The sequence below is a fragment of the Trachurus japonicus genome, chromosome 9 (genome assembly GCF_045865225.1).
Source record: "Trachurus japonicus isolate A0001 chromosome 9, Traja_1.0".
In the NCBI taxonomy this organism is placed as follows: domain Eukaryota; kingdom Metazoa; phylum Chordata; class Actinopteri; order Carangiformes; family Carangidae; genus Trachurus; species Trachurus japonicus.
Genome location: NC_140915.1, coordinates 11,921,504 through 11,937,359, shown reverse-complemented (window position 1 = coordinate 11,937,359; position 15,856 = coordinate 11,921,504). Strand labels below are relative to the sequence as shown.

Sequence of the window (15,856 nt, the reverse complement as noted above, 5' to 3'; positions counted from 1 at the left end):
GCTGGGTTTTAAAAAAAAAAAAGAGAAGGTTTTCTGATTCAAATCGATCTTAATTTGAAAGATCTGATATCGATTCATAAATGTAATCTATACATTGAGTGCAGGACTTGACTTATCACCCACGACTGTACTGAATTGTTGCACTGTTTACTTCTGGTGTGGGTCATGTGAAATAAATGTGCATTAAAGGAGACATATTATGCCCCTTTTCCACAAATTAAAATAGTTCCCAGGTGTCTTAAAGACATGTCTGTGACATGCTTTGGTCAAAATACCCAAAGGATCAAACTAGAGGTGCACCGATCCAGTTTTTTCCAATCCGATACCGATACCTGGGCTGAGCGTATTGGCCGATACCCGATACCGATCCAATACTACTGTTGAATGAATGAACCGTATACCTTGCCATGTGAGTGAAGGCATCAGGCTTGATATAAACATTTAGCCTTGTTAAAAAAAAAGCCTCCAAAATATACTTTATAGCCTTCTAAAAGTGATATTTCCATAATATGTCCCCTTTAATGTAACTGCTTTTGGGTCCATTTCTTATGTAAATATTATTGTTTTTAAAAACTCACCAGGTTTGAGAGTTCAATCTTTGTACAATTTGCAGCATTAGTCCTGTGAAAATCTCTTTTATAACCAAACAAAATTGTTATTTAAAGTGAAATATCTCTAAATGAATCAATATCGAATCGAATCGGATCGACTCAGTAAATCCGTAGCGACACCCAGCTCGACTTTTGACTCATGTTAGTGACCAAAAGTCAGAGTCTCTTGACTTCTGCTGGTAATTTCCAAATCCAACCACATGATCAACTTTTGGAATCTGCTACTTTTGTACATTTGAAGCCTCTCAGCTCTGTATGACTCACCTCTAATATTTCAAGTATCATTATAATTAATGAGGAAGATTAACGAGTGGAGAGGGAGAGACGCATTTATCATCCCAAAACAGTGACGATGTCGCCTGCAGCCTGTGTATGCCTGTGTGTGTGTGTGTGTGTGTGTGTGTGTGGTCTTTGATGGTACCTTTGTAACCTTCCTCCTCTTCTCTGTGTCTTTGTATTTTCCAGATGTATCACTCTGACCACGGCGTCGACTTCCTCTCCTTCCTGGTCCCCGGCAGCAGCCCTGCACAGCTGCGCCCGGCAAACACCGTGTGAACACGACCGTCAGCAGCACCGCACGTGTCGTCTACCTTCGCCCTCAGCCTCACAGCGCTTCGCTCAGCCGCTGTAGCTCCAGTCCCACCCTCTCTTCCTCTCTTCCTCCCTTCCCTCCCTTCCCTCCAACTCCCTCACCCCTTGAACGATGGACAGCCCTCCTAAACTGTCAGGCGAGACCCTGATCGTGCATCACATCCCCCTGGTGCACTGTCAGGTGTCCGGGCGGCGGCAGGGCGGCTGCGGCGGCTCGCTGAAGAGGAGCAACCCGTTCAGCCCGCCGGAGAACCTGGGCCTGAGCCGCACCACTTCACTTCCCGAGAGAGACGTCCTCCAGAGAGAGGCCCTGCTCTACAGCAGCCTGATCCAGACCTCCAGCGGCTCCTGGGCCTCCCACCACGGAGGCAGAGGAGACAGGAACTGCGTCGGGAAAGGAGGCAGCACGGCGAGCGACGACTCGTCCTTCACCTCCAGCAACTCGGAGGACCAGCTGATCACGGCGCACACATTGCCTAGAGCCAAACCCAGGTGACAATATACATCTGCAGTTCATGTAGTTTTAATTTATTTACTTTTTCCTTTTGTGTCCGAGAAAGAGGAGGAAACATCCACTGATTGTTTTTTTCTAGGTTTCATTTGATGATTCAAGGGTCTTGGGTTCTTTATGGGTCAATGCGTTAATGTATAATATATTTATGCTTTGTGTTTGCGATTCTATTTTTGGCAACAAAAAGTGTTAAGGAGTAGACATACTCACACTTGCCCATAAAGTTTGAATATTTTTTTTCAGACGCATTCCAACATTTATTAAAGGGATAGTTCACCCTAGAATGATATTTCGCTCATTATCTACTCACCCTCATGTGGACTAAGGGCTGGAAGAAGTTTCAGAGTCCTCCGTCCCTTCTCTGAGTTACAGGGGGTCTCAGCGTAGCAGTGCATGTCCATATAACGGTTGTAAAGGGACACCAGAGCTCTTCGTAAAAAAACACACACAAAAAAACATCCAAATACCTCCATGATGCTCGTATGTAATGTCCGTCTTGTGCTGAAGCCCCAAATTGCGTAATTGTCCCGAAAAAAATTAAATAAGTCTATATTTAAAGCTTGTTTGTAGCGGAAGCTTCTCAAAGCTCCTCTTCCTGGTCCGTCCAAATCTCGCGTGATTTGCGCCGGCGTCAGTGCGGTTACTGCGAATCACGCGAGATTTGGACGGACCAGGAAGAGGAGCTTTGAGAAGCTTCCGCTACAAACAAGCTTAAAATATAGACTTATTTAATTTTTTTTCGGGACAATTACGCAATTTGGGGCTTCAGCACAAGACAGACATTACATACGAGCAGCATGGAGGTATTTGGATGTTTTTTTGTGTGTGTTTTTTTACGAAGAGCTCTGGTGTCCCTTTACAACCGTTATATGGACATGCACTGCTACGCTGAGACCCCCTGTAACTCAGAGAAGGGACGGAGGACTCTGAAACTTCTTCCAGCCCTTAGTCCACATGAGGGTGAGTAGATAATGAGCGAAATATCATTCTAGGGTGAACTATCCCTTTAACCGTATTAAACAAGCAGCAGCTCCGGTGTTGACAGCGGACTGGAAACACATCTGAATCATTTCACACTAACTCACCTGTAGACGAACCCGTCAAACCCGCAGCATCACGCCTGCACCGGAAACGTTACAGTACCAGCTGACCGTTAGTTAGCATTAGCATGATGCCATTTTCTCCACAGAGCTATCAGGACCTGGCCCCCCTGAGCTCCGCCTCACCTGACATCACCGTACTAATGCTTTTGGCATTAGTATGTTGGACCCATATTTTGGACCCGTCAAAATTCATTAATAAAACAGTCATTTCTATACTATAAAAAATTTTTCAGTAAAATGAATACTTTTATTCTGCACCCTCATAGATGTTCTTTGGATGTATTATTTTTGAAAAATTAATTGTTTTGATGAAAAAGTTGTAGCTATAACCTTTAATGAGAAGAGGTAAAAAATAAAAAAAATTCCCGACTTTTTGGGCAATAGTGTATAATAGGGTTATAGTTTAATAGCTTAAATTTACTCTTTTTTGATATACTGAATAATTTGAAATCCTAAAATAAAATAAAAACAGAATACTGTACATATAATGCTCTAAGATGTCCCTAAATCAGATTCTGTTCCTGTCTTTGATTCATAAGTCTCCTCCCTCTTCCTCTTCTCACAGATCTAAGAATCAAAATTTCATGTCATATTTGCTCAGGAACAGGAATCCCCTGCGCCACAACCCGTTCCTGCTGAACACCGAAGACGACGAGGAGGAGGAAGAGGAGGAGGAGGACGACGGCGACAACCTGAGCGGTTACCTGGAGGACTCCTCTTTCCACCTGCACAGCGACACCAACTCCGCCCTCGACGACGGCCTGGCCCCGTTCCGCCTGCACGACCTGGGCTTCTCCGCCGCCGAGCCGTTCCTCCTGCACGGCGGCTCGGCGGGGCGGAGCGGCCGCGAGTCTCTGAGGGCCGTGGCCTCCGACCTCTCCGCCCACCTGGAGGACCTGGACATCCTGGCCCTGGACAGCCAGCGTCGCCACGGAAGCAGCGGCTCCAACATGTCCATGGACTGCGGCGAGCAGGACTGGGCCGACGAGGACGAGGACGAGGACGACGACCACCCGATGCGGTGCGGGCGCAGCAGCGGGCAGACGGGCTCCTACTCGTCCGGCTCGTCCACGCAGCACTGCTCCTGCTGCGCCCTGTCCCACAACAACTACCCCCACCACTTCCCCGAGCCGTTCTCCGAGTGCCAGCAGGGCTACGGCAGCGACTCCTCCTGCAACAGCTCCGACGGCGTGCTCGTCAACTTCAGCGCCATTTACAACAAGATGAACAACGGCGTGCCGGAGAAGCCGCCGCCGACGCAGCAGCAGCAGACGGTGATGCCGCCGACGCAGGTGCCCGGCCGCACCAACCTCAACAGCTCCGCCGACCGCTCCCGCACCTCGTCCGTGTCCGACCCCAACCAGCGAGACTCAACCGGAGGCGCTTTCTATCTGGACCTTCACACCTCGCCGACCGAGCCGCCGCTGTCTCACCAGCAGCAGACGTCCTGCCTCGGCAACGCCTTCCCTCTCATCCGCGAGCCGCACCTGTCCAGCTCCTCCACCTGCTCCTGCTCGGTGGAGCACCACGGCGCCCTCGCCCTCGACCTGGACGCCAACTGCAACTCCTACCACCCGCCGCACTCCGGCTCGTCCGGAGACCTGGCGTCCTGCCTGCAGAGCCAGGCCCGCCTGGTGGTCGCCACGCAGAACTACTACAAGCTGGTGACCTGCGACCTGTCGTCCCAGTCGTCCCCGAGTCCCGCCGGCTCCTCGGTCCACAGCTGCTCCGACGAGCACAGCAAAGGCAGCCCGACCCCGACGCAGCCCAGCGAGTACTTCCTGTTCAGACAGCGGGAGGGGGGCGTGGAGGAGGAGGACGAGGATGGAGAGTCATCTAGGGTGAGTGTGTGTTTGTGTTGTATTGAAAGCATCATATGAACGGGTGAATGCGAGTTGTAAAGAGCTCTGAGTGGTTGATAAGATGAGAAAAGAGCTGCACAAATGCTTTTAACCATTTATTACAGAATATTTAATGGCTTCTTCCACAGTGAGATGGACTCCAGCGTTTAAGCAGGCTGCACTTATTTATTTAAAACAAACTGGATACACAGCAGGTATTTATTTACTTAACTGAACTGAAATCATAATTTTTGTGCACTTAGAGATATTTTATCGATCCCAAAGGAAATTTAAGTATCCAGGAGCACAGGCATACATACAATATAAGGGCATAGAAGAGCAAAAAAACAGAAATAAAGAAAATACACTAAATACATATATACATATATAATTACTTTGGATCCTTTCATGAAATAACAATAAACATGTTTTTCACAGTGAGGTTGTACTACTCATGTGCCATGATATAACTGGTAATTAATTTTTTTCATTTAACCTTAATTTCAAGGAGGAGTCCCTCATTTTCAATGTGAAAAACACATGAAACACACAAACATCAAAAACAAGAGCACATTCAGAAAAACAACAACACGAAGCATAGCAACTGGCCAGACTTTTGAATGCAACTTGCTGCATTCAAAAGAAGAGATATTTTTATATCATATTTTTAAACTGGCCCGAGGTAACAAATGTACTGAGTTAGAGTGTGTGTTGTAGATTATCCCAAATGCAGTGGAGAAACTAACTTGTTGTTTGTAATCACTTGAACGTGTTGGATAGTTTCTGTGGGACCCGTTTAATAAATTCCTGAGTTATGATGTCATGTAAAGGTACAGTAACAGTGAAGATCTCAACATAAAATGACACTGATACTGTTTGTCATTATTATTATTATATGTGTGAAAGAACTACCGGTACCGAACTGATAATTGCACATTTCTAAATGCCATGTTGTTTCCTGCTCATGCTTTGATTTGTTCTTCCAGTTTTTTCTGTATGTGGAAACAACACAGCTCTGCCGCGGGTGGTTTGCATAATTAATCAAGTTTAGGCCGCCGTACGTTTAGTTAATTTACACCAACGAGTCGAAAAGAAATTCAGTTGAAGCAGGAAGGGCAAAGAGGAATAAATCAAAACACAGAGCAGAGAAGTGTAAGAACAACAAGAGGCATGAGAAGTGAGTAACGGGTTGTGTGTTTAATTAAAACCAGAGAACGGCCCCATGACAGTGACAATAGCCCTGGACCTGAAATAGCCCCGTGACACTGGTATTAGTCTGGCTCTGGCTGGTTTTAGATCACAGCTGTCTGGGTTATCTGATCTCATCATGTCTGAGGATTATTTCTGTGTTTGTGTGGAGCTGAGAGGTTTTAACATCCCATCGTCTGTATGTAACGGTGCCACTGTGTCACAGGAAGTCAGTCTGGCATCACCGCAGGTCGGACCTGTTGGTTTCCTCTGTGTTGGTTTGTATAGTTTGACCTCCAGTGCAATAATTGCGTGTTTTTCCTCTTCTCTTGTTTCCGCATCGTTCAGGGAGACGATAACGACGACGACGGTGATGACGACGGAGACGGAGAGGACGATGATGATGAGGAGGAGGAGGAGCAGAGGAAGAAGAGGCGTGAGGCTCAGCAGGCCGCCGCCGGTGGAGCGGAGGCGGCTGCTGTGATCGAGGGTCAGGTGTACGTCAACGTCTCCCCTCCCGTGGCCGGCCGGGGCGTCATCGGAGCGCCATCGGCTTCCTGCTCCTCCTCCTCCTCCGCGACAGGAAGCCGCCCCCGTTCCCGCAGCTACGACCGCAACCTGGACAAGTCTCCGTCTCCTCGGCTCGGCTCCCTGGAGCGCATGCTGAGCTGCCCCGTCCGGCTCAGCGAGGGCGCGGCCCCGACCCCGCCCCCTCCTCCTCGGGTCACCTCCTTCGCCGAGATCGCCAGGAGTAAGAGGAGGAACGGTGGCGGTGGGGGGTCGCCGTCGATGAAGGCCGCGGCCGCCGGCAACGACCCCTTCTCCTCCACCTACTCCACCCACTCCCACTCCTCCGTGGACTTCTCTCCCATCCTGGAGCAGCGGGCGGAGCTGGACAGTCAGAGTCTGTCGCCCGTTCCCTTCACCAGATGTTACAGCCAAGGCAGCATCGAGCGGCACCAGGACGGACCGAGGGAGGCGCGGGCCAAGGCCGAAGGTACGACACCGACCACAACACACCCACTGGTTAAAGAGCCATTCATCCATTCATTCTTTTGATTGTTTTTATAATGCATATTAAAGGGATAGTTAAACATTTTGGAAAAATTGGCCCATTGCCATAATCCCTATAGTCATAGCAGCAGGTTCGTTACCTTTAATTGTCAGTGCAAGCTATTTTTAGAGCAGAGCTGCGAGCTGCTCAGAGCTACGCTACGGAGGCTAATGGGATTTCTTGGTTTCCCTCATCAAACTCATCAAATACACAATCCAACAACTCTAAAACGCTCTGGTGGACAAGTTGTGACCTGCACATTCACCACACTATGAAATAATAACAGAACGTTACCAGACAGAGTTGTTTTAGAGGTAAATTCATGCAAAACCGCTGATGCGCGTTGCCTTCAGGGGCAGTTTTTCAGCAAGCAGTCTCTGTATTTGACTCAAAAACGGCTCCGTCTCGTAACTTTTCAAGGACGGAGAGTAGCTGCAAAAAAAAACCTCAAAATAATTTACTTACTGACATTTTTTTCCTACATTTTACTCTGCATCATTCAGACCTGCACAAACATTCACACATCAGATGTTTTTTTGGGGGGTCAACAGTTTTTGTTCATTGTGTGAATGTGGTTTTCCTGTTGACAGTCGTGTCTGAGGTGTGTGTTTGGTTTTGTTTCTGTTTTGTTTTTGTTGTGTGTATATGAGACATAATACTGTACGTATGACTGTGCTGAGAGAAGAACTGAGTGTCTCCTCGGCTGTAGACGAGATGAACTGGGCCGAACGTGTTCAGAGTAACAATCAAGGTGAGAGAGGGAGAGAGGGGGGAGCTGAACGCCCCCCTGCTGAGTGTGTGTGTGTGTGTGTGTGTGTATGTCTATGTGTGTGTGTGTGTGTGTGTGTGTCCTGATCCAGAGAGCCTGTAGGCACCGATTCGTCCTAAAAAACGCAGCAAGGTCAGAGAAAGTTTCAGAAAGTTTCTTCACAGTGACAGAAACAACACTGTCTCCTCCCATTGTCACAGATCATGTGTTTTCTGTAGAGTCATTGAAAGACACTGACAGTGTGTGTGTGTGTCTGTCTGTCTGTGTGTGTGTTAATGGTTTATTCAGATGTTGATGAAGTGATTATCTTCTACAAACTGTTCTTGTTTAGTGAACAGAACAGTGAGTTGTAGAAATCGTCAATTTGAAGCATTTTATTGTTCCTCAAAATGAACAAATCAGTGAAAACTGACTCAGCAGCTTCCAGCGCAGTGGATTTTATTTTGTAAATCTACATTAACGAGGGAAGTCATTAATTTGTATTTATTTATATCTAAATATCCAGTGGAGATTGTTTTGTCCCTGCTGCACTGGTCTGTATTTGTATCAGATCAATTCTGCTTCACCTTTTCTGCATCTTTTACAAAATGTAACCACAACATTTATTGTAGTTTTTTGTCTTAATTAGTGTCTGAATTCATAAATGCTGCTCTGGGACAAAGTGGATTCTTCCTGGGGAAAAAAACAAAAGTAATGAGTTTAGATTTCCAATTTGTTTGGAGTAAATGGAAGAAAATCAGTATAGTTTGGGATAAAAGTGATTCAATTACATAGTATGATGATAAATAGAAGAAATCAAATATTTACTGTAAAGAAATAGATAATAAATAAAGCCGCAAGAAACTGTAGAAAGTTTTTTATGAATAGAGGAAGCACAGTGCTGTAAAAACCACATGACCTAGTATCATTAATTTAAAATAAAAGAACATGTATCCTGAGGCGTTCAGGGTACACAATCCGTGTGCAGCTTAAACCAAATGTTGTTTCATCTCATTAGGACCAGGAGCAGCCATGTGCAGCTGATGCACGAGGCCGAGGGGACGTGTAGGTGAACGGGCCCAGAGGCCGTGCAGCACAAGACCAGGAGTAGGACTTTTATTTTGAAAAGTATAATGCATTTATTTTTTATTATATTTTTTTATTATCATTATTATCATCTCTTTTTTTTTTTAAAAGAAGACAAAAACAAAAACCAACAGACAAAAAAACAGACAAACTAATCAATCTTTCCATTAACATTTGATTTACATGCACCAGAAGGAGTAGGAGCAAGTGTAAACGTATTTAATACTACCCCCCATTCACTAAACGATAAAATTATTATTGTCTATCAATTATTATCTATCATCTTATTATCTATAATAATACCTTAAGTCAATACATATCTCTACACATACGTATATATATACATTTATTTAAAAGGGACAGTGCATATTAATGAACATCGGTATAAACATTTGTAAATATGACTGATAGTTTTTCATCCATCGTCCCTTTGCGGGTTCCAGATATTTAAACAATACAACACAACACAAGCAGTAACAGTGTAAAGTGCAGGTATAGATGTTAAGTGCCTTGTTGTTTCATATAAGTAATCGAAGGTTTTTATCTGCCGAGTCTCACTCTGATGGTTCGTGAAGGATCCAAACAGACACAGAGTCCAAACCTCAATCTGTCGACATGTTTCCTCATTAATCTGGTTAAATAATGAAATAGTTGTTTTCTCTGTTTCCATATCAAGGTCGGGTTATACAAGCTGAGAACAGTCAGACATCACCTCCTCCTCCACCTTTAATGAAGCTCAGACTCAGCTGCCTGCTGTGTGTCTGTCTGCTTAGATAAACACACACACACACACACACACACACACACAGACACACAGACACACACACACACATACCAGACATCAGGGAGTGCTTGGAATTCCTCTGGAATAAGACCAGGGACAGTTAACGGGTAAATGCACCAGTACAGGAATGTCCCAGGAAGTCCCAGCTGCCCCCGTTTCACCGATTTGTACAAACAGGAGCTTCCAAACATTACATAATGACATTATGAAGGAAAGAAAAAAAAAAAACAGATTCATCATTGTATTGCTAATAATACAGTTTAATTAACAGACAATATCCCCCCTAAGGACAGTCAACAGTTGGGTGTGTAAATTGAAATCCGTCTCACTTGTTGTGTTCAGACCAGGTGTTGGTGTAACCATTTAAGTAACCCTGAGTGCATTTCTCCCTCTTTTTAAAATGCATCACAGCAGCTTTCTCCTCACACATACACAGAGTGGAGCGTCCTGCCCTCAGGTCACCATTACCAGCCTCACACACAAGTGTAAACAAACCATTTTCTGCTTCATTTACACTGAGGCCGTCCATCTGGGTGGATGGATGTTGTTTTCTTCTCTCCCGAGTTCATGTTATGAATGTCAGCTTTATAACTCGAGCATCAAATGAGCCCAGTGTGTCCAGCAGGGAGCCTGTACAAGTTGGAAAAAGGTTAAATTCGGTTGCCACACATAGTCAGTAATTTTCAGTATTTCATCAATGCGCCAGAACATAAAGTGATGGTTTTATTTATCTTCCAACACAAAACCAAATGTCAGCTTTATAAGGCGAGCATCAAATGAGCCCAGTGTGTCCAGCTGTTTGTATGTTTGACTTCTTCAGTTTCCATTTTAAAAGACATGACAGAGATAGTTCAGTATTAGTCAATATATAGGGTTAGAAATCATTCTACTTTATACTTATATACGACTGTATATTGTTTTGTGTTAACTAAATGTAGACAGAAAGTATGAAATATTAGTTTACAATGACTTTTTTGTTAACCTTTTTATCAAACTCTGGCCAGCAAGTATCTGTTAATTAATAATAATCTATTAATTCGGTGATTATTGTCACACATTAGTCAGTCATTTTCAGTATTTCATCATGTGCCAGAACATAAATTGATGCTTTTATTTATCCGTTAACACAAAACCAAAAGATTCATATTGTCAAAAGAAAAATCAGCCACTCATAAGATGATGTGGATCAGCTTCTTATCAATTTATAGGTTGATTATTCTCTCTATATGACCAGAGACCAACAGACATCTGCAAACATCTGTCTTAGACGCCAGAAAAGAAAGAGTATTATCAAACTGTTGCAGAGTGATCAGGTCATGTGTTGACAGCAGATGTTGACAGATGTTATAATAGTGAATGCACAGCTGTACAGTCCAGGTGTTAGAAGAGAAGAGGAGAGGAGAGGAGAGCACTTCTCTGCCTCATTTAGTGAAGGAAGATGATGAAGTATTTCATTGTAATGATTTTATTGTTTTCTGGCTTGAAGCTCTTGAAGTGAGAGACAAAGATGCATCTCAGATTTCTGTTTCAACTGTTTCCACAAACACTGGTGATGATTTCAGATGATGATGATGATGATGATAATAACGAGCGACCGTGCAGCGTCTCAGAACATTATTATATATTATTCATCAGACTTCAGTCCGGTCAGCTGCTGCGTGGCTTCACCGCAGCGCGCAGGCAGGGCAGGCCGCGTTAAAAGCCTCGGGAAGCAGCAGCAGCAGCAGCAGCTCGCTCGCTCATAATGCTAACGTGAAAAGCCTGAGCTGTCTAATGGATTCGTCTCTGAAAGAGGAGAAGAGCAGAAGAGGGGAGAGGTGGGTGAGGAGGGGAATGGACAGAGAGAGAAAGAGAAAGAGAGGATGAGGAGAGGAGGAAATGGTAATTAGAGGCATGATGGAGCAGATAGAGGAGAGGGAGTGTTTCTATCCTCCATCCCTCTTCCTCCTCCTCTTCTTCCTTCATCATCCTCATCCTCCTGTTCCTGCAGCAGCTCAGCGTCGCCCCCCTGTGGTGACAAACACCACACTGCACCCGGCTCAGGTGACGGCGGTGGGCCGGCCTTATGGTGACAAACAGCTTGCGCAACACACTGCCGACGTCACACACTCTCCTGTCTGTCACACACACACACACACACACACAGCACTGGATCTAGGACCACACACACACACACAGACACACACACAGAGAGGAAAACACACAGAGACACAGAAACAGACAGTGACTTAGTGGTGGAAAAACAAGTGCAGAAACAGGGGCTTCTCCTCGCTGATGTCTCTCCTGACGCAGCCTACAGGTCCAGTTTATGTGTGTGTCTGTGTTTGTGTGTGTGTGTGCACGTGGGCCTGTCAGAGCGGTGTCTCCAACATTCGCGTGGCTGTCTGTGATAAGAGCTGTTGAGCTTTGTGACTCATGACTGGGCAGTTTTTTCTGTGTTTTAGGTTTCAGTTTGTAACTTTCGTGTTGAACGTTCGCCGTTTGTCTTCGTTATGTTGTAGCTGTTTATTCACTGGTTGAAATGTGAGTGTTTGATCTGTTTTCTAATGGTTGTAAATGGGATTTCTTTGGGTTTAGTGCTGTTTTTTATTATAAAATCACACATTTGAAGATGTCAACTGCGATTTTGGGGACATTTTGTTGGGAATTTGGACAAAATCTTTAATATTTTACCTCTTTTTACCTTCATTCAAACAGTTGATCTGTAAAAAATTGAAATAATGATCAGGAAGCTACACCAATATGAGGATAATGCATTCTGTCCCCATGCAAAAACAAAATCTACCGTCATTTTTGAAATATTTGTTTGTTTGTTTAATTTATTTTACCTTCATTTTACCAGGCAGATCGCTTGAGATAAAAAAAATCTCTTTTCCAAGCAAGGCCTGGTCAAGAAGACAGCAAACAAGATACATACTGTATACACACAAAGAAGAAGGGACAGACAAGAAAAAATAATGTTGCAATGTTTGATTTTTCTTCAGAGATGTGTAGAAATCTAAACCTTTCCTTCTTCTTCTGTCCTCCGTCAGGTGGTCTCTCCAGCTCTTCAGACGGCCGCCCAGCCGTGGTCCGCTACAGCCGGGACCAGCGTCCCACCACGCTGCCCATCCAGCCCTTCACCTTCCACCACCAGTTTGCCTCCAAACCGCCGCAGCCCAAGCCTCTGCTGCCGCTGCTCACTGGCTACGTGTCTGGGATGCAGGCTCGCCCCGGCCCCGGCTCCGGCTCCGGCTCCGGTTCTGGTTCCGGCTCTGGAGGTCCGATCGGGGAGGAGGGCGAAGACGCAGCTGAACATGTGCACAGGTACGCGGGGGCCCACACTGCGGCGGCGGCGGCCACCGTCCCTCCTCCGGGATCAGTCCGGCCCTCGCCTCTCGGAAGCTACTCCCCCGTCCGCCTGCAGGGGGCGCCCAGCTCGGGCTCCTGCTCCACCTGCAGCCCCAGCCCCCCCCCACGCCCACACAGCCTCTCCTGCCCCCTGTCAGCCGGCCTCGCCCCCCTGCACACCCCACCGCCGCCGCTGCAGCAGCAGCCGTCGACAGGGAAACAAGGAGCGGGTTCAGCGCAGACGCCTCCGCCTGCTCCGTCCCTGGGGGCGAAGAGGGGCGCGGCGCCACAGATGTTGCCCCCCGTGCAGCAGGGGCACTGCTTCGCCCGCCTGCCCCCCCTCCACGCTGACACACAGAGCCCACTGGGATGTCTGGACACTGGGAAGCACGGCGAGGGAAGCAAAGGCCCCGCAGCCAGGACACATAATGGTAGGTTATAAAACAACCGGCTCTGCCCTTGAAGAATTATACTTTATTTATTAATTATTCATGTGGCGTGCACTTTGATTTTCGTTTTTTTTTTTTTTTTTTTTGGCTCATCATCTGACATGAGGGCTGCAGGGTTTATGACCTCAGGCAGCCAGACAGCGGTGACTGAGATGTTTTGGCTGCTTTTACAGGAGCTGTCACATCCTCCTCCATCTTTACACACAGTCACCCACTTTGCTCTGCTTTCACATCTGTGACCGTGTGTCACAAACTGGACCGAGGAGGGAGATGCACACACGAGCCAATTAACAAAGTGTTTATTTAAAGAAAGTTCACATAAAAACTGAACTAATCATGGTGTGCATGGGTGTAGGAGTGTGTGTGTGGAATAAATGTCAACCAAAAACCAAAAGGTGTCTCAGGTAGGAGAGAACCAGCTTGTTTGTTCTTGAAGAAGATCAGGAAATAATAAGAAATTTACAACAGGTGGATTGTTACAACACCTTGATATGAAGTTGTTGCACATTAAATAGATGCAGATCTCAGTTATTAGGTCACATGTTCCTACAGGAATCAGAAAAACTCACAGTCTGGAGGCTGATTGTTCCTCATTTTTGGTAACAATTTATTGAATTGGTGTTCATAAGACTGACATACAGTAACACTGTCATAAACATCAATGAATACTTATGACAGTTGTCGTGCAATATGTTATGTCACTTTTGATGCAAAGTTGACATTGTTTCAGATGGTTAGCTAAACTAAATGTTTTTTGGTTTTTTTGTTTGACAGGTTATGTTGTCCTGGTTTATATCAAGTTGTCATAACAACGACATCTCAAGTAATGTCAACTTTGCATCAAAAGTGACATAACTTATCGAATGACACTAAACGACAACTGTCATGACTATTCATTGGTGTTTATGGTTATCACAGTGTTATGAACACATTCAAATAAAGTGTTACCTCTTTTTTTGTGCAGAAAGATTGAATATAGTGAAGGAGCTGAAAGATAAACACATGATGACGCAGCCATTGGTCAGATAATTTGCACCAGATCACGTCTCAACTTTGATTTTACTATTCAAACAATTATAAACATCTGAACAAAAGACGCCACACTCACTCTTTCATCCATTAGTTATTAATTATTCATGTGGCGTGCACTTTGTTTTTGGTTTTGTTTTTTCATCATCTGACATGACGGGAGCAGGGTTTATGACCACAGGCGGCCAGACTGGAGCTGTCACATCCTCCTCCATCTTTACCGACTTCACTCTGCTTTCACATCCATGAGCGTCGTTGTCTCTGCTGTGTTGTTCTTCTTCGTCACTAAACCTCTGATTCCTTGAGACAATCGGAGAGTGAAGAAGAGGAAGAAGTCCGACGGCCTCCTCCTCCTCCTCCTGCGTTCACTTTTTTTTTAATGAAACAGTTCAGTGTTGATTTTTCCTGTTCCTTATTTTCTCTTTTTCTCTTCCCTCTTCCCCTCCATGCCTGGACTCACTCCTCCTCCTCCTCCTCCCATCCTCTCCTAACTCGTCCTTCTTCCTCCTCTTTGCTCCCAAACATTTCTTCCATCCACCTGCTCACAAACTCACACACCACTTCCTCCTCCTCTTCTTTCTCCTCCTCCTCCTCCTCCTTTTCCTCCTCCTCCTCTACCTCCTCCTCTTCCTCCTCCTCCTCTACCTCCTCCTCTTCCTGCTCCTCCTCTTCCTCCTTTTCCTCTTCCTCCTCCTCCTTCTCCTCTTCCTCCTGCTCTTCCTCCTCCTCTTCCTCTTCCTCCTGCTCCTCCTCCTCCTCCTCCACCAACAGCACACCACCTCTCTCCTCAGGCCCTCAAATGGAGGGAGTACCGTCGACGAAACCCACTCGGGGTGGAGAGGGTCTCTGCCGGTGGCGGTGGTGGCGGCGGCGGCCAATCAGGCGTCCTGTCTGCTAACATAGAGTCCCAAAGGGGCGGAGCAACGCGACCCGCCAGACGCAACGTGTTCGATTTCCCCTCAGCGCCCTCGGGCCACATGCTGGGACGGCTCAATGGTGCAAACCGCTGCTGTAGTCTGTTGTTGTCATGTGTTAGAAGTAGACGTAGTGTCGTTGTGTCGTTGTGGTGCTTCAGCTGCTGTTGAAGGTGTTTTACAAAACAACGTGTATTCATGTGTGTGTGTGTGTCTGCAGGTCAGTCAGCCAGGCTGCAGCAGAGCTACAACGACTTCCTGCCGGACTACTTCTCTCTGACCGAGAAGCCGCCGGAGGAGTTCTGCCTCTCCCCCGACGCCTCCTCCTCCTCCTCCTCCTGCTCTTCCTCACAGTCTCAGATCTCCGTGGACTTGACTCAGAAGAGAGGTGAGGCCTTCAAGGGAGTCTGTGTTTTTATATACGAGGATGATACGTAATAAATAGCCTACAGAATTCATTCAGACTCACTATCAGGGAATTTATTATTATCATAGTAATTTTATAGATATACACTGTTTCCCATAAAGTAGGAATAAAACATTTTTTTCACCTCCTCTCATGAAATGATTGTGATAGATTAAAGCAGAAGTAAGCAGGATATTTATATAAGTCTTAA

The 15,856-nt window shown here is 45.9% G+C and overlaps 1 protein-coding gene across 3 annotated transcripts in view; it reads left to right on the top strand.

Annotated features, from left to right (window-relative positions):
• The first annotated feature begins 1,314 nt into the window (after positions 1–1,314).
• The window catches only part of rusc2 (RUN and SH3 domain containing 2), a 25,874-nt gene continuing 11,332 nt past the window's right edge, over positions 1,315–15,856 (top strand). Inside the window, exons 1-7 of one of the 3 annotated variants that reach the window (XM_085785924.1) lie at positions 1,315–1,551; positions 1,591–1,694; positions 3,418–4,657; positions 6,194–6,842; positions 12,550–13,278; positions 15,097–15,321; positions 15,460–15,627. In XM_085785924.1, the coding sequence (XP_085642050.1) occupies positions 1,315–1,551; positions 1,591–1,694; positions 3,418–4,657; positions 6,194–6,842; positions 12,550–13,278; positions 15,097–15,321; positions 15,460–15,627 (3,352 nt within the window). Of the gene's footprint in view, positions 1,695–3,417; positions 4,658–6,193; positions 6,843–12,549; positions 13,279–15,096; positions 15,322–15,459; positions 15,628–15,856 lie in introns of all 3 variants that reach the window. The other 2 variants (XM_085785923.1, XM_085785925.1) reach the window with 2 other exon arrangements.